This window comes from Schistocerca gregaria, chromosome 2, assembly GCF_023897955.1.
Source record: "Schistocerca gregaria isolate iqSchGreg1 chromosome 2, iqSchGreg1.2, whole genome shotgun sequence".
Taxonomy (NCBI): domain Eukaryota; kingdom Metazoa; phylum Arthropoda; class Insecta; order Orthoptera; family Acrididae; genus Schistocerca; species Schistocerca gregaria.
Genome location: NC_064921.1, coordinates 925841206 through 925860963, shown reverse-complemented (window position 1 = coordinate 925860963; position 19758 = coordinate 925841206). Strand labels below are relative to the sequence as shown.

General features: G+C 44.4%; 1 protein-coding gene across 1 annotated transcript in view; it reads left to right on the top strand.

The window, feature by feature from the left end:
• The window catches only part of LOC126335354 (monocarboxylate transporter 12-like), a 576599-nt gene that overhangs the window by 457298 nt on the left and 99543 nt on the right, over positions 1 to 19758 (top strand). The window contains exon 3 of the mRNA XM_049998541.1: positions 5621 to 5656. Within this exon, the coding sequence (XP_049854498.1) occupies positions 5621 to 5656 (36 nt within the window). The remainder of the gene's footprint in view (positions 1 to 5620; positions 5657 to 19758) is intronic.

The window sequence follows — 19758 nt, the reverse complement described above, 5'->3', positions numbered from 1 at the left end:
GTACGCTGTTGTCCCAGATAATGCCATCAAGGCGGTATTCACGGGTATCACAAAGTGAGCAGACCCTGACCTCCTGAATGAAGCCCTGGAGGTCATCGGTTCTGGTGTGCGTACAGCGACGAGTATAAAATCCACCCACTCCTCGTGATCGCTAACAACGATCACGAGAACAACAAGCTCTTTTCTTGTGAAGAGGGTGGCCGCATATTGTTTTTTCGCTTTTGAACACCGCTTAGGCTCAGCAGCCGACGTCAAACTTTCTATTTTTTCATTCATCAGTCAACACTGGTTTGATGCAACCCACTACGAATTCCTCAACACAACAGACTTCCTCAGTTATTTGTTGGATGTACTCGTCTTCCGGTCTCTGTCTTCCTCCACAGTTTTTATCCTCTACAGGTACCTCCGGTAACATGAAATTTGTCCCCTGATGTCTGAAAAGATGTCCTATCATCCTGTCCCTTCTCCTTGTCAGTGTTTTCCACATATTCTTTTCATCTCCGATTGTGCACAGAATCTCCTCATTTATCAGTGCAGCTAATCATACATCTGTATCACATAAACATCTAAGGAACAAGAATCACTCGCTCTAGTGCTTCCGCTACCAATGAGTGGGACGTGTGGCACGGTACTGTACGTTCGCCAAGGCGAAGTGCGCGGGCGAACACGAGAGTGCAAGGTGCCCGCTAGCCAAGACGCACACTCCCCAGAGCAAGGACTGTGGTGGCCCGTACGTCGCAAGCTACGATGACTGATGTGTTTTCGGCCACGTTAGCTCATCAAAACTCAAGAAGAAAGACGACCGTGCCTTCCTATGCCCGCGCCCTTGCCCGTAGACGCCGGGCAGCCGATCAACAGTGCCAGCCAACTACGAACATTCACTGGCCGCCAACACCTCTGCATCTGGAGACAGCAGCAGGCTAAGTCCGGACGCGCGCGCCGAGTGTGCAAGGGCGAGCTGGCCATAGGAACACAGAATCAACTTCCCAGGTGCAAAGGGCACCGCCGTGAAGTAGACACCGAGCGAGATGGCGCAGTGGTCAGCACAATGGACTCGCATTCGGGAGGACGACGATTCGAACCTGCGTCCAGCCGTCCGGATTTAGGTTTTCCGTGATTTCCCTGCATCGCTCCAGACAAATGCCGTGATGGTTCCTTAGAAAGGGCACGGCCGATTTCCTTCCCCATTCTTGACAAAATACGAGCTTGTCCTCCGTCTGTTATGACCTCGCTGTCGACGGGAACTTAAACCCAGTCTCCCTCCCTTTCTTGTTTTGAAGGAGATACAGTCATAGCGATAGGTGTCGTAGTGCAAGCGCTACCAACGCCACCCACCCCGACGTCTTGCAACTGCCGCACAACACTGTGCGCCGTGCCCAGTGAAGACCTAACCACACTCATCGCCTCGCCATCCGCAGAGCTTGAACAGGTCTCACACATTTCCGAGACGCAGCAGAAAGTTTACAAGGCAGTGATGCGGGCTGCCCAAACAGCACAACCGCCTACACCTAAACTGGAATCCAAACAAGAAAGTGAAGGAATCTGGAGATAAAGCACCATGTGTCAGTACTCCAAAACAACCAGGAGGTAAAAAGAACCTGACACATCACAGCATAGATAACTGTTTACAGATATGCTAATAATGTAGTTCTTACTACTTCCATGCTACCATAAAATAAGAGTTGGCGACTGAATCTTACCTCAAGCGTTTTACTTTGTACCTCTTCCGGTCAGATGGATTTGATGATCTTTTACGGCCTTTTGGAACGGATTTTACACATTTTCCTTCATTAAAACCCATGATTATGGAGGAAATAATAAAGGAACCTTAGTATTTGATCCAAAAAATTCACCATAAACTTTCTCCATGCTCTCACGAAGAAACCAAGCCTAGAAGAACGCGCCAGTATGTTTAGGTAATAGCCGGCATGCTGCTATTTTCTGTTTCACGGCAGCGTACGTTTGGGGCAGCTTAACGAAATTGTCACACACAGCCTCAGAACTAATGTTCATGAAATAATAAGCTGGGGAACCAACACTGTTCAGGAAAATAAATAACATGTACCAAGCGAGATTTGTGTCTTCAGTTATTTGCGCCTGCTTAGGACTGATCAAGTTCTGATACCTTATCACCCAGTGGATTCATTCAGTTTTACGAAGCAACTTAAAGTAGGTACACCGACTTTTGTACTGTAAACTGTTTTGCAGGTACGTTTTAGGGCGGACGCAAGATGCCTTCCTCGTTTTTTAAGGAGGCAGTAGAAAGACGGCCGCATAGAGAACAAAGCGGTAGCAAAAACTTGTTTTCGGCAGAAGTGGGTTTACCGTATATAAAATTAGATACTTCTATTATTTTTTAGTTGGTGAATTACACTTGTTGTGGTAAGGGGATTCATCGTAAACACGCGGGAAGCAGCAACTTTCTCGGCATCTTGCACACGTAATAAATGGCGCATCTTAAAAAAAAACATGACAGTAGTAAGGTTTCTGCAGAAAAACAATATTCTCGCTGTTCATACAATATTATCGAAAAATTCACTTTACTCAGTCGAGAGCTAGCAAGCGATTGAGATCCGTAGCTACAGCTAACGTTGTCTCCAACGGCCGATGGGCGTGGTGTCTCTTCTTTCGTACATGTCCAGAAGAACGGAAACCACGGCTTATCCTGCAGCCTTATATAACCATTACTTAACTGGATAGGAACATTATGTATAAGGGTGCTGATACTTTGGATGTTGAGTGCCCGTAAGCTCCAAACACACACACACACTCACACACACACACACACACACACAAACACACACACACACACACACACACACACACACACACACACGATAATATTAGTTGCTAATGAGCACTGAAGTAAATCAGTGGGGAAAGATGAAAATTGTTGCTAGAACAGGACTCGAACTTGGATTTCTCCGCTTCGCGTGAACGATCGTTTTCAGCGCATCGGCCATCTGGACAGTGTTCCTGACCAACGCAAATTTCCAATTCATCCACACACCACTGGAGTAGTGCCCCTGCCAATTACCCTCTCAGTAATTGCATTGATCACTGGTTCCCACAGGAGTTCGGGCCCGTGTGCGCATCTGCACGAAGGAAGTCATTGGTTGCCTAGACTGGAAATGGAAAGATGAATACATTGACACCGGTGTGTCAGACCCACCATACTTGCTCCGGACACTGCGAGAGGGCTGTACAAGCAATGATCACACGCACGGCACAGCGGACACACCAGGAACCGCGGTATTGGCCGTCGAATGGCGCTAGCTGCGCAGCATTCGTGCACCGCCGCCGTAGTTGTCAGCCAGTTTGCCGTGGCATACGGAGCTCCATCGCAGTCTTTAACACTGGTAGCATGCCGCGACAGCGTGGACGTGAACCGTATGTGCAGTTGACGGACTTTGAGCGAGGGCGTATAGTGGGCATGCGGGAGGCCGGGTGGACGTAACGCCGAATTGCTCAACACTGGGGGCGTGAGGTCTCCATAGTACATCGATGTTGTCGCCAGTGGTCGGCGGAAGGTGCACGTGCCCGTCTACCTGGGACCGGACCGCAGCGACGCACGGATGCACGCCAAGACCGTAGGATCCTAGGCAGTGCCGTAGGCGACCGCACCGCCACTTCCCAGCAAATTAGGGACACTGTTGCTCCTGGGGTATCGGCGAGGACCATTCGCAACCGTCTGCATGAAGCTGGGCTACGGTCCCGCACACTGTTAGGCCGTCTTCCGCTCGCGCCCCAACATCGTGCAGCCCGCCTCCAGTTGTGTCGCGACAGGCGTGAATGGAGGGACGAATAGAGACGTGTCGTCTTCAGCGATGAGAGTCGCTTCTGCCTTGGTGCCAATGATGGTCGTATGCGTGTTTAGTGCCGTGCAGGTGAGCGCCACAATCAGGACTGCATACGACCGAGGCACACAGGGCCAACACCCGGCATCATGGTGTGGGGAGCGATCTCCTACACTGGCCGTACACCTCTGGTGATCGTCGAGGGGACACAGAATAGTGCACGGTACATCGAAACCGTCATCGAACCCATCGTTCTACCATTCCTAGACCGGCAAGGGAACTTGCTGTTCCAACAGGACATTGCACGTCCGCATGTATGCCGTGCCACCCAACGTGCTCTAGAAGGTGTAAGTCAACTACCCTGGCCAGCAAGATCTCCGGATCTGTCCCCCATTGAGCATGTTTGGGACTGGATGAAGCGTCGTCTCACGCGGTCTGCACGTCCAGCACGAACGCTGGTCCAACTGAGGCGCCAGGTGGAAATGGCATGGCAAGCCGTTCCACAGGACTACATCCAGCATCTCTACGATCGTCTGCATGGGAGAATAGCAACCTGCATTGCTGCGAAAGGTGGATATACACTGTACTAGTGCCGACATTGTGCATGCTCTGTTGCCTGTGTCTATGTGCCTGTGGTTCTGTCAGTGTGATCATGTGATGTATCTGACCCCAGGAATGTGTCAATAAAGTTTCCCCTTCCTGGGACAATGAATTCACGGTGTTCTGATTTCAATTTCCAGGAGTGTATATATATGGTGTCTGCTCTTTAGGACGTTAGTGGTGAGGGTAATGAGTACTGGCACTACATCAATATTGTGTGGAAAATCAGGGATTACTGTGAGTAGTGAGGACAATGATGGGCTGGGGCACTATGACGGTAGGGCGTGGATGAGTTGGAAATTTGGATTACTCAAGGACCGTGTAGGGATAGCTGAAGCTGTCGAGGCAATCATTGCGAGAAACGGGAATATCAGAATTTGAATCGCGGTTGGGCACCAATTGTCAACTTTCCCAATTGATTTATTTCAACAACAACAATCAGTTAGTGTCGTTGTTCCTTTGTTGTTCGAGTGTACTTGTACTGTGAACTACTGTTCCCCTGGTACTGCCGAGGGCTGCTAGAAGTCGAAATGAAATTAAGGCAATACGAAGCTCTGTTCACTTTTCCTTCTTGGACGCTGAAGTATAATATTTTGTAGCAACTTTATATGCAATTCCAAATATTTCTTTGCCTTTTAATTTCTGTTTAGTTGCAATGAAAGTAACGTGAGAACTGAAAACAAAAAATGTTTCGCGTAACGACTCCGCTGCACGAAACTCACATGACCATTCCGCACTCTCTCCTTTTCTACAACCGCTGCCAGGAAAATACGCTTACATAAATGGCTGACGTCTTGCCCGATCCGCACCAAAATGCTATTTTCTCTAAACACTTTGTATCTGGAGATACCATTTATATCACTTTCTTTTATAGCCACCCTCAATATGCTATAAATTAGGACGAAATCGGTCTAGTTTAAAAGAGGTTCGAGTACTTTAGATTGTGTTATTTCTTGTTATTGCAGTCCATTGACAGTTGGAAATAGAATGAGAGGAGTTGCTCATGGGGTTCATGACGTCCCCCAAAAATTCTAGAGAGAGAGAGAGAGAGAGAGAGAGAGAGAGAGAGAGAGAGTAACAAAATAACCCCTCCCAGATCCGAACGCTGCATACGCACCTGCCGAAAAAGATAGAATGTATGATATTTTGTGATAGACATCTTTAGTATTTGCTTCTAGTCTTTCCTAGAATGTACGAATTAAAAAACAACTTTATTTTTTCAGATACGAGACAATGGAAAGCGATGGAGATAGCTGTTGGTAAGTAACGATGGGAACAATTTTCCTGTTCACTTAAACATAAAAGATATTGGAGGACGAATATTATTTCTGTGTTAAGATGCTACTTCTAAGTCACAATATCTTTGGTAGCTACGTTTGATACTGCTTTATTTTCATTTCCGCGCTGACTTCTTGATTCACCGCTGGAATAAGATGCATTCTCCGTTTTCGTTGTGTCGTCTCGCACGTGTTTAACTCAGTATGGCAATATTTTCTCCTTTTTGAAGGTTTGTATCCTGTTAATTAAAACTATAGGCTTCTTTTAGTTGTTTCTCTCATTTTCTCTCCACAATTGTCGTCTGGCAGTCCTTGCTGAGAGCATGTAAAGTTCAAAGTACCATAATTAACCATAACTGTAATCCAATTTCCACAATTTTCTTCATTTTGTTTACATATCTTGTATATGACATTCAAATGATTCATTTTTACTTTCAAGTGGTCAAGAACACGGCTATTATTCCAGTTTTCAACTTAAAGTATTATCAGAGCAGATTTTACTTATTTAAAACTGGATCACAGTTAGGTGCCGATGTTCCCACTTGTGGTGCACCTCACATATCTTACCATGGCTTATAGTTACGGTTTTTGTGTCCATTTATTTGAGTAGAAGAAGCAAAACACTATTTAACTTATTTATTTTTTGATTTATTAAGATTTAATAACAGTATATAAAAAAATAAGTCTCACAATCGTTCATTTGCCTCATACATCATCGAGTTACTTCACAGAATATAATTCTCCTTTGTCAGCGTGACCGGGGGTCCAGTTTTGGAAATAACATCAGATTCTTTGTACATCACAAAATACGTTCCCTTAGGCAAAAGTTAAACACTTTCACAGCACGCGAGACAAATGACTCTTTCTCCTCTTGGTTAAATATCCACGGCCGACCTGGTTGTTTAACACCACTATTCCGCAAAGCCTCCAGTTTAATAATAACGCTCCTATGACGGATCTTCTCTTTCACTGACGCTTCCCTCTGACTCAGCTTTTTTTGTTCAATTATTTTTAATTGCACTCGGCGTAAGGACAACATGGCCTCCCAGCTATTCTCGTTTGATGTTTCATTGTTCTGTATTTATAATAGTATAGCTTGCAATTTGTATTGAAAAGAGAGATATTAATCTCAGGTTTCCGTAACAATAATGTAAAGTAACTTAAAATGGAATCGCCCTAGATCGAACGGCTCTATGCTCTGAACCCCATGTACATCGAAATTTTGGATCATAGGAACGTTTCAAGTTTTAAATGACCTGTGAAATATCACATAATGTACATTTAGTAATCGCTGCTAAGTGATCAGAAATAAGAGTGCCATGCAGCATTATTTCAGTTTCAGTGCCTATGTTTGTGGTCACACACAAAAGTTTTCAACAAAATAAAAATCAGGTTCACTCCTCATGACATCTTACAAGCATCCAACTACAGTAATTTGGCTGTTTGCTAGAGTGCATCAAGTGTTGACTCCCATACGTAGTTTTAGTACAAAAGAAACGCGCCATTCATTAGTTTCGTGGAAGGTGAAGAGGTAGAGGAAACGATGTACGATAATACTCATACTCGTAGTTATTGAAAAACTGTTCACTTTAGACCAAATATGATAGTTCATTGTAATAGACCCTTACTTCCTACATTGTAGTTACCGGCAACAGTATCGTTTGTGTGAGATTTGTACATTCTATTATCCTGTCAAGCAAATAAAATTCAGACACGAATGATTACTTTTGTCGCATTGTTCTGTTACAGATAACTGAAAATACAACACTAATGGACGCATTTAGAGCACAGAGCCATTTGACATTTTTATTTGCAAAGAGAATGACGGCCGGTGGTGACGTAGGTTTCATAATAGAGATGGTGGTTATCGCTGAAAAATCGCTTTCGATTATATCGGTTCTTTTCCACACCAATTTGACATGATTGTCAAAACCGCTCAAAATAACCGGTTTCTGAAATAACAGATTTTCCGTTTGTTATTCCTATTATTTCAGGTACTAAACGCAGAATAAACTTTGAAAAATTTCGACTCACACAGTTTCGAGATACAGAGAATCGAAATATTAAAATAAACAGGCAAATAATCGAAAAATTAGTCCGTTCACCGACCGCTACTTCTCTCTAAAAGTGATAAGTGGTTGAATACTAGCAAAACATCACCACTTTTCTCCTGTTGATTCAAATTTTTTGAAGCTCTGCTCAAAAATCATGTTATAGTTAGCGATCATAATACTATTTGGGTGTTACGAATATTCAGTGTTAAAGAGAGAAAACTGAGGTTGAAGGACTCTGTTTTTCATGTAAAGTTTTCCTTTTTGCGAGGGCTACAAGCAGACAAAGACATATTATGAAGACACAGCAGCATATCAGCAACTTTCTATATTTGTTGTATACTATGAAAGAATTGTTACATTTTTAATTTATTACGGTCACCATAATGTCCTTCCTCTTATATTATTTCTTAGAAAAGGCAGTCCGATTTTAATCCTTTGAAGGAAACTAAGAAAAGTACTTCATTGCTACGCCACTTCGTAAAAATATTTCCAGAGTAGGGTTGGCGCCATTCTGCAATACAACGGCTGTCCGGCGACGACAGAGAGAAACCACTGTATAGATCAGATGGCGGTAAGTCTTACACACTGCTCGTACAGGCGTCCCTTAAACGACAACGCACAGGGGGACACTATTATCTCAGTGATGAAGTGCCAATTCTTATTCCATGTGTGTGTTGCTAGTTCCTGTCTGCATTGCTATTAAAATAGCACTAATAGTTTTTCCCATTTTTCTTCAATAAAGCTATGTTTCAATCCAAAGCAAATCTTAGAAATAATAATTACTCCTTTTACTAGAAAAGTTTTATTTAAAAAGAAAAATTTCAGCACTGCTGCTGAGGCTAATTGATATTCCGTTTTTCACTCGATTGTTAGTAGAAAAACACCTGTTATTATAAAGACCAAATAAATACCAAAAAATACCGGTTATTCAGAAATAAAATACAGGTATGAGTTTTAAGTTTTTCCCATCCCAATCTATGGAAAATAGCTCTGGTTACACTAAGCAGTTGTAAATACCGATGAAAGTTCTGATCTTCTAAAAAATACTATTGCTGTATTGGAAGCACGGTAGTAGTGGGGGAGGTATGGAGGGTGTCCTTCCCGTTGCTGGGTCCGTCCCCGTGTAATCCATTGATGCTAAGAAACATGCGTGCCCGAATGGCCCAGGTGGAGCAACGAAAGCAACAATATGTCGACCTCAAACACTTTTAAAGTCGATTTGTGAACCAAGCGAGAAAAGGTGTTGTAAAGAGATAATAAATAACGCATCAGTTCTGAAACAATACCGCATCCCTCTTCCCCTCTCCGAACATGCAGCGATATTTCAAAGATGGTTATTATTTTCTATCACATAACACTCTGTTCTCTTATCTGTCTCCTTGGACCTGGAAGTGAGGTACTGGTACGGATTTCGGTGTACACTAATTTCCAATGACTAGGAAATCGCCACCAATGGTATAAACACTCGATAATACGCTAGCCTTCTGACGAGAAAATTTATTTAGTCGTAAGGTAGCAGTCTTGCTCATCACTAGCTCATGCTTGGAACAGCTATATTTTCATAGACATGGCGGCAGTGTCGCATACACAATGTACACAACGTCAGTACATTGACGGAGCTGTCATTTGCTTTCATGTGAGTCATGTGGAGGAGTTTCCGAAGTGATTACGACCGCACGATTGAAATCAACAGACTTTGAACGCGGAATGATACACTATGTGACCAAAACAATCCGGACACCCCCAAAAACATATGTTTCTCATATTAGGTGCATTGTGCTGCCACCTACTACGAGGTAAAAACGAGATACTGGCAGAAGTAAAGCTGTGAGTCCCGGGCGTGAGTCGTGCTTCGGTAGCTCAGATGGTAGAGCACTTGCCTGTGAAAGGCAAAGGTCCCGATTTCGAGTCTCGGTCGGGCACACAGTTTTAATCTCCCAGAAAGTTTCATATCAGCGCACACTCCGCTGCAGAGTGAAAATCTCATTCTGGGTACTACGAGGTTATCTATATCAGCAACCGCAGTAGTCATTAGACATCACGAGAGAGCAGAATGGGATGCTCCGCGGAACTCACGGTCTTGGAATGTGGTCAGGTGATTGGGTGTCACTTGTGTCATAAGTCTGTACGCGAGATTTCGACACTCCTAAACATCTCTCGGTCCACTGTTTACTATGTGACAGTGAAGTGGAAACGTGAAGGGCCACGTTCAGCACAAAAGCGTACAGGCTGACCTCGTATGTTGACTGACAGAGAACGCCGACAGTTGAAGAGGGTCGTAATGTGTAATAGGCAGACATCTATCAAGACCATCACACAGGAACTTCAAACTGCATCAGAATCCTCGGAAAGTACTATGACAGTTAGGTGGGAGGTGAGAAAACTTAGCCGGCTGCGGTGGCCGTGCCCCGCGACTGCTACGATCGCAGGTTCGAATCCTGCCTCGGGCATGGATGTGTGTGATGTCCTTAGGTTAGTTAGGTTTAAGTAGTTCTAAGTTCTAGGGGACTGATGACCTCAGATGATATGTCCCATAGTGTTCAGAGCCAATTTTTTTTTCTTAGAAAACTTAGATTTCATGGTCGAGCGGCTGCTCATAAGGCACACATCAAGCCCGTAAATGCCAAACGACGCCTCGCTTAGAGTAAGTAGCGTGAACATTGGACGATTGAACAATAGAGAAACGTTGTGTGGAGTGACGAATCATGACGCACAATGTGGCGATCCGAATGCCCGGTTAACGTTTTTGCCAGCGTGAGTAGTGCCAACGGTAAAATTTTGAGGCGGTGGTGTTATGGTTTCGTAGTGCTTTTCATGGAGGGGGCTTGAACCCCTTGTGGTTTTGCGTCGCAGTATCACAGCACAGGCCTACATTTACGTTTTCAGCACCTTCTGGATCCCACCGTTGAAGAGCAATTCGGGGATGGCGATTGTATCTTTCAACCCGATCGAGCACCTGTTCATAATTCACGGCCAGTGGCGGAGTGGTTATACGTTGATAACATCTCTGTAATGGACTGGCTGGACAGAGTCCTGACCTGAATCCTATATAACACCTTTGGGATGTTTTGGAATGCCGACTTTGTGCCAGGCCTCACGACCGACATCGGTACCTCTCGTCAGTGCAGCACTGCATGATGAACGGCTTGCCATTCCGCAAAAACCCTGCCAGCACATGACTGAAGCTATGCCTGCGAGAGTGGAAGCTGTCATCAAGGCCAAGGGTGGGCCAACATCATACTGAATTCCACCATTACCGATGGAGGGCGCCAGGAATTTGTAAGTCATTTTCAGCCAGGTGTCCGGATACTTTTGATCAAATCATGTAGCTCGAGCTAGACGCATGGACATTCCATTTCGTATACCGGTAGGGAATTCGATATTCCGCCATCTACAATGTCAAGAGTGTGCCAAGAATACCAATCGTCAAATTTCGCCCTAGTCGCATAGGACAACGCAGTAGCCGACAGCCTTACTTAACGAGCGTGAGCAACGACGTTCGTGAGGAATTGTCAGTGCTAACAGCCAAGCAACACTGCGTGAAATAACAGCAGTAATGAATATGGGACATACAACGAATGTATCCGTTGGGACAATACTGCTAAATTCAGCGTTAATGGGCTATGGCAGCATACGACCGATACGAGTGCCTTGCTAACAGGAGAGCATCGACTGCAGTGCCTCTGCTGTACTCTTGATCATATCGGTTTGACTCTACACAACTAGAAACCCGTGACCTGGTATGAGTCCCACTTTAAACTGGTGAGAACTGACGGTAGGGTTAGAGTATAATGCAGACCTCACGAAGCCATGGACTCAAGTTGTCATCAAGGTACTATACAAGCTGCTAGTGGCTCAATAATGGTGTGGGCTGTGTTTATAAGGAATGGACTTGGTCCTCTGCTTCAACAGTACCGATAGTTGACTGGAGATCGTTATGTTCGGCTAGCTGGAGACCATTCGCAGACTTTTCTGGATTTCATATTCCCAAACAATGATGGAATTTTTATGGACGGCAATTCACCATGTCACCGGGCCACAAGTGGTCGCAATTTATTCGAAGAAAGTTCTGGGCAGTTCGAGCGAATGGTTTGGCAATCCAGATCGCCCGACATGAATCCCATCGAATGCTTATGGAACATACTCGAGAGGTCGGATCATGCACAAAATGCTGTACCAGCAACACTGGACGGCTACAGAGGCAGCATGGCCTAATATTTCTGCAGAGGATCTCCAGCGACTTGTTGAGTCCATGCAAATTTCAAGCTGCTGCACTGAGCCAGGAGAAAGGGAGTCCGACACGATATTAGGAGCTACTCCATGATTTTAGGCAGCCCAGTGTACATACCTGCGGCGCTGTGGTCTACTGAGGTCAGCTTTATGTACAGGATTGTTACATGTTCTGACACTAGGACGTTTAAGTTGGTCATGCTAGGGTGAGAAATGAATGAACACCGTCAAGGCACCATTCATCGGACCAAAGACAGAGTTTTCAGGCAAATCACACTCGGTCATCTCTTGCTGTGTAGGAACAATTGCTAGCCCTAGTATCGGTATACTGAATCTTCAATCAAGGACAACTAATGAAACTTCCTGGCAGATTAAAACTGTGTTCCCAACCGAGACTCGAACTCGGGACTTTTGCCTTTAGCGGGCAAGTGCTCTACCATCTGAGCTACCGATAGACGACTCAAGCCCGGTACTCACAGCTTTACTTCTGCCAGTATCTCGTCTCCTACCTTCCAAACTTTACAGAAGCTCTCCTGCGAACCTTGCAGAACTAGCACTGCTGAAAGAAAGGAGATTGTGAAGACATGGCTTAGCCACAGCCTCTAGGATGTTTCCTCATTCTGAAGGACAACTAATGTCTACATCACTCGCTGATGGCTTGGGCTTCCTATCATCTCCCCTGAGGAATATGGCGGGCTCTGTGTTTAATTACAGTCTTCACTGTGGCAAACACTGGAGGGGTTGTACCAATGCTTACTACGCTAGACGTGAAAATACGTAGTTCTGCAACACTGATCGGTAAGCGACCGTCACAAACTTGGATTCGGCGCACTTATGAAGACACTGAGAGAACTGAGCGTTGCCAAGCCAATAAGACTGGAGACTTATAAGTCTGTTAGCACCCACGTGCTCAGAGCAGTTCTGACATAATGTCGTCACTGAACCATACCCCCACCAAAACATAAAAATGGAAGTTGATGCTGTCCTGAAATGTGAAAGGTGGAAAATGGCTTATTTTCCAATAAACACTTCTAGCATGCTCAGTGCTAATCTACTCCATGCCCATATTCATGAGTAAAGATAATGGTAGAAACGAGATATTGTTTACGGAATACTTCTCTCATCTTTGGCGAGTGACCTTCACAAAAACGTGCTTGTAGACCAAATAGTGTAATGGGTTTATTTTAATGAGTGAAAGGGCATAACACGTTTATTCGTATCTACTTGGGGTTTATTTCCTTCATATATAATGAGGTTTTACTTGTATGGTTCCACAAGATTAATTTAGAAAGAAAACACAACAGAGGATGTAATGGTAAAATGACACTAAATAGTACGACACGTACAAAGCCCAACTGCCTATACCAAGAACTGTGTTCAGGAGCCCTTTTACATGGAAAAGAAGTAGGTTTGACAACTTACTGTCTATGAGCTGCTACCAAAAAAGACTAAAATCGAACTGTCTCCAGACACTTTTTTTTTGCTTTTTATTTACAACCTATAAATGGGCACCAGAAAAATCTGTAAACCTATAGGCGCACATTAATTATTACGTTAAACAAATGTTTTTTTTCTGCTAATGAAAATTTAGACAAAATTAGGCTATTTGCTTTTACGAGTAGAAGAATCTAACTAAAACACTAGTTGTAAAAGATCCGTTAAGTAATCGTGGATTAGAGATCGAAGTTTGAAGAAGTTACATCTGTGTAACTTTGTTTACATATCATAATCTTGCGATTTTGTACCAATGAAGACGTTTCCTCGAAGTTAACAACGTAATGGAAAATATGACTATTTACATAATCAACGATTAAGGACCGTCTGGAAGCTCTGGAACAACTTAAAATTTCATGATTTTGTAAGTGCACATTTTATTTCTGTTTGAAATTGTGTTCCTACGTACTATTTCCTGTTTAAAATGAAACTGATAGAATGATTAAGTTTATGGAATTTTATGTTAACGAGTTGTAAGTTACAAAAACATTCTCATCAATTTTGAACAAGTAAGGGAAATAAACTTGCGGAAAAAATTGCAGCACCTAAAAATGATTTTTGTGGCGTAGTGAAATTTAGGGAGCACATTTGTGTAGGTAACATGTTTACGTGATTAACATTGCAAGATCACAGGTTAATGTAAGCGCGAGATGAGTCATTGCAGTGTGAAATGCTGGTACACTAATAACCTGTGTAATCGCCAGAATGTTGAATGCAAGCGTGCAAACTTGCATGCACTGTATCGTAAAGGTGCTGTATGTCAGTTTGTGAGATTGAGTCCCATGACTGTTGCACACGGTCGGTCGATACAGGGACGGTTAATGGTGATTGCGGATGACGCTAGAGTTTTCGTCCGATGATGTGCCATATGTTCTTGACTGGAGACGCATCTGGTGATCGAGCAGGCCAACGCAATATGTCGACACTTGTAGAGCATGTTGGGTTACAACAGTTGTACGTGGGCGTTCGTTATCCTCTTCGAAAACAATGTTTGGTTGGCTCTGAGCAATATGCGACTCAACTTCTGGGGTCATCAGTCACCTAGAACTTAGAACCAATTAAACCTAACTAACCTAAGGACATCACACACAGCCATGCCCGAGGCAGGATTCGAATCTGCGACCGGAGCGGTCGCTCGGCTCCAGATTGTAACGCCTAGAACAGCACGGCCACTCCGGCCGGCTACAATCTCTGGAAAGCTGTCCTTAAATGGCAGCACAACAGGTATAGTCACTAGATTAACGTGCAGATTTCGAGGCGGGGTGAGTGGGATAATGACGTGAGTGCTCCTGGAGTCATACGAAACCGCACTCCTGACCCTAACACTCGGTGTAGGTCCAGTGTGTCTAGCACGCAAACAGGTTGTTTGCAGTCCCTGCACTGGCCTTCTCCTAACCAACATGAGGCCTGTCCTGACACCCAAGCAGAAGCAGCATTAATCAGAAAGCACAACAGAGCTCAACCCCGGCCTTCAGTGAGCTCCCACTTGACTCTTTGGAAGTCAGAAATGGCGGTAGTTTGGGGTCAGTGGAATGTCCGCTATACGGCGTCTGGTTGGGAGTTGTCCTTGAAGTAAAGGATTTGTAACAGTTCATTGGTTTCCTGTGATGCCAACTGCTGCTCAAATGACTGCTACAGATGCAGTACGATACGCCTGAGCCATGCGCCCAACACGATGGTCTTCCCTCTTTCAAGGGAAACTCCCTTTCGCACCCCTCCCAAATTTGGCAGTAAAATGACCCAGTATTTTTATTTAACCGTATGGCTAGGGCCCCCAGTCGGGCAGGCCGTTCGCCGGGTGCCGGTCTTCCAATTTGACGCCACTGCGGTGACCTGCAGTCGATAAGCGTGATAGGATGATGATGATGATGACAGCACAACACTCAGTCCCTGGGCGGAGAAAATTCCCTGACCCAGCCGGGAATCGAACCCGGGCCTAGACGATTGGCAATTCGTCACGTGGACCATTCACCTACCGGGGGGGCGGAAAATGACCCAGTGGATTGTCCGTATAGAAGTGAACACAAATCAAGCACGAAAATTGGAAGACAGTGTACTGAAATGTGAAAAAGGAAGCACAATAGAAACAATGAACAGTGGAAGTTCAACATCTGCAACATCGAATGCATTGCAAGAATAATGGCGTCGTGGCTGTGTGGTCACGGGGTTGGACTGCTTAGCGGGAGATCCATGTTACAATCTCCCCCGAGCACAACTTTTCTTTTTTTCAAAATTTATGCACCGTCTGTCCGATCATTGACGTGTCTGTTCTTCTTCTGTAGCCTTGACAATTGTCATACTATACAATGGCTATACAATATGACTCATGTGGTAAGAATGTATTACCGCCGCACGTAAATGCGTTGAATAGTGAGAGCAGGCGAAATGCCGCACAGACCTTTCACAGAAATTACAACAACATCTTTCAGATGTAATAGCACGCGTATCACAATTCGTTTATGGCGCATAAGTTCTTCTTGGTGTTACGATTTTTTCCGGCAGTGTGTAACAGCTGGAAATGCTCAAATTTGTCGAGTGTTTCCACAAACACCATGTTTTGCGTAGTTAAAAATTAAATGCAATAAAAAATTCAAATTTAGAAATGGTGACGAATAATTCTGTTAATCTTAAGTGGTCTAAATCTTGATTCTTTACACACTGTAAACCCAAGCATGAGCAAGAGAGGCCTGTTCTTTTAATTCATAGTTGTCTTCTCATGTGGAACTCGTATAGAACAATTCAGTTTATCTATCCTGAACTTTAATCTTCACACAAAGTAAACCTTAACATAACACCAGAGACCGATCGCTTGAAGTAACAGTCATCACCATATTTTAATCTGGTATCGAATAGTCAATTTGTCTCACTGCCCTAAATATTGGACATGTCTCAGCACCTCCGGCTGGATGAACCAGTCTGCCCATTCCAGCGATTAAATATTAGTTGGTGATACCCACAGAAAGAGCGACTGAATTACTACTGTTTATTCACCCATATCACTTAGCGCTCCTTGTTTCGCACATCGGTTTCTCCCACATTAAATCTGGTACCTTACGTCACAGATGATGACAATAGACCACGCAACTAAAAATGTTTATTTCTTCAAATGTCGCTACTTGGAGCAGTATTTGTTACCTGAGCAATGCTGCACTAAGAAAAATATTGAGGTATCTATTTCGTACGTATTTCAATTTCGACCTGTATGCTTGTATAGCACTGTAAATTTTGTCTCTGCCTTGTGCTGTCTCCTGCACTATTTCTAGGTTTCGCTATTATAGATGACCGCACTAGGGTAACCTTCAATCTTCATTTGCGAAAGCACTGTAGGAGGAGCGAAGCTCCTGCTCAGGGACAGAAAGCATTATTAACGAGGTGTTTCCACGTCGAGTGTTGCCTGGGGCACGCCGAATAATTCATACTACATCCGCGCCCGCCTAACAGCCAGCGTACGTGCTCGATCTCTATTCTGGGCCGCGTCGGTCAGCTGAATGCTAATGCCCGTGTGGGCACACCCCGAGGACACCGGTCCTCTGTGTGGACTGTATGCAAGCAATGCACACAGACGATAAGACAATATCCCACGAACTGAAAACTTGGAAGTTTCACATTGGACCGAAGTCCAGGAACCAGAGCACATCGAAGCGCCAACTCAGTTTCGACGTACGGTGAATAATGCCGTACACAGTCGGTTCTGTAACTGTGCCTACCTTCTGACAGCCGTGTACCGCAAGTCTCTAGAGGAACGTAAGGTTCCATATGATTGGAAAAGAGCAAGGTAGCCCCAGTCTTCAAGAAGGGTCGTCGAGCAGATGGGCAAAACGATAGACCTATATCTCTGAAATAGATCTGTTGTAGAATTTTAGAACATGGTTTTTGCTCGCGTATCATGTCATTTCTGGAAACCCGGAATCAAGTCCGTAGGAATCAACATGAATTCTGGAAACAGGGATAGTGTAAGAGCCAACTCGCTTTACTTGTTCATGAGACTCAGAAAATATTAGATACAGGCTCCCGGGTAGATGCCATTTTCCTTGACTTCCGGAAGGCGTTCGATACAGTTCCGCACTATCGCCTGATAAACAAACTAAGAGCCTACGGAATATCAGACCAGCAGTGTGGCTGGATTAAAGAGTTTTTAGCAAACAGAACACAGCATAATGAGATTTTCACTCTGCAGCTGAGTGTGCGCTGATATCCTGGCAGATTAAAACTGTGTGCCCTACCTAAACTCGAACTCGGGACCTTTGCTTTTCGCGGGCAAGTGCTGTAACATCTGAGCTAATGAAGCACGACTCACGCCCGCTACTCACAGCTTTACCTCTGCCAGTATCTCGTCTCCTACCTTCCAAACTTTACAGAAGCTCAGGTGGTAGAGCACTTGCCCGCGAAAGGCAAAGGTCCCAAGTTCGAGTCTCGGTCGGGCACACAGTTTCATATCAGCGCACACTCCGCTGCAGAGTGAAAATCTCATTCTGAAAACATCCCCCAGGCTGTGGCTAAGCCATGTCTCCGCTATATCCTTTCTTCCAGGAGTGCTAGTTCTGCAAGGTTCACAGGAGAGCTTCTGTAAAGTTTGGAAGGTAGGAGACGAGATACTGGCAGAAGTGAAGCTGTGAGTACCGGCCGTGAGTCGTGCTTCGGTAGCTCAGATGATATAGCACTTGCCCGTGAAAGGCAATGGTCCCGTGTTCGAGTCTCGGTCGGGTACACAGTTTTAATCTGACAGGAAGTTTCAGAACACAGCATGTTCTTCTCAATGGAGAGACGTCTACAGACGTTAAAGTAACCTCAGGCGTGCAACGGAGGAGTGTTATGACACCATTGCTTTTCACAATATTTATAAACGTCCTAGTAGATAGTGTCGGAAGTTCCATGCGGTTTTCGCGGATGGTGCTGTAGTATACAGAGAAGTCGCTGCAGTAGAAAATTGCAGCGAAGTGCATTAAGATCTGCAGCGGATAGGCAGTTGGTGCAGGGAGTGGTAGGTGACCCTTAACGTAGACAAATGTAATGTATTGCGAATACATAGAAAGAAGGATCCTTTAATGTATGATTATATGATTGCGGAACAAACACTGGTAGCTGTTACTTCTGTAAAATATCTGGGAGTATGCGTGCGGAACGATTTGTAGTGGAATGATCGTTTAAAATTAATTGTTAGTAAGGCGGTACCAGGCTGAGATTCATTGGGAGAGTCCTTAGAAAATGTAGTCCATCGACAAAGGAGGTGGCTTACAAAACACTCGTTCGACCTATACTTGACTATTGCTCATCAGTGTGGGATCCGTACCAGGTCGGGTTGACATAGGAGATAGAGAAGATCCAAAGAAGAGCGGAGCGTTTCGTCACAGGGTTATTTGGTAATCGTGATAGCGTTACGAAGATGTATAGCAAACTCAAGTTGCAGACTCTGCAAGAGAGGGGCTCTGCTTCGCGGCGTAGCTTGCTGTCCAGGTTTCGAGAGGGTGCGTTTCTGGATGTGGTATCATATATAGTGCTTCCCCCTACTTATACCACCAGAGGAGATCATGAGTGTAAAATTAAAGAGATTCGAGCGCGCACGAAGGCTTGTCGGCAGTCGTTCTTCCCGCGAACCATACGCGACGGGAACAGGAAAGGGAGGTAATGACAGTGGCACGTAAAGTGCCCTCCGCCACACACCGTTTGGTGGCTTGCTGAGTATAAATGTAGATGTAGATGTAGATGTAGCACCAAGTGATCACACTACATCAGCGCATCACTATTTCATATTAAAAGGTCGAAAGCGAGGAGATCTAGTGTTAAAGCAAGAAGATATTTGTGCAAACGAAAAACTTTACTTTACCTTTCTTTGTTGAACCGGTACTGCACAAAAACAATAAAACATACACAACTTAACGCCGAGAGACAAAGAAATTAATACAAGGAATTTAATCACGTGTTATACCGCCACGAAAAGAATTTGTAACAACGTATTTTAATGTAGCTAATTTAAAATCAGGACCCTGTCTCTGTCTCCAAAACGGCACACACTCCACCTGACAACTTTGACATTTTCGCGCAGAAAGCTGGTTCTGGATGGTAGACAGCTCACTGGAATGGAAATTTTGTCACCAAATATGGAAATGAATGATGATACACAGTAATAATAATAATAGAAAGACCATTACTGCACATTACACACAGAACATGTAAGAACGAAAATAAGCTTCAAAACTGTGAATAAACTGAAATAAAAATCTGATAATATCAATTGAAGGAACAATTAACATTTAAGAACCATCCAACAAGTAACGTTGATGGTAAAGCACAATCACCCATATACAC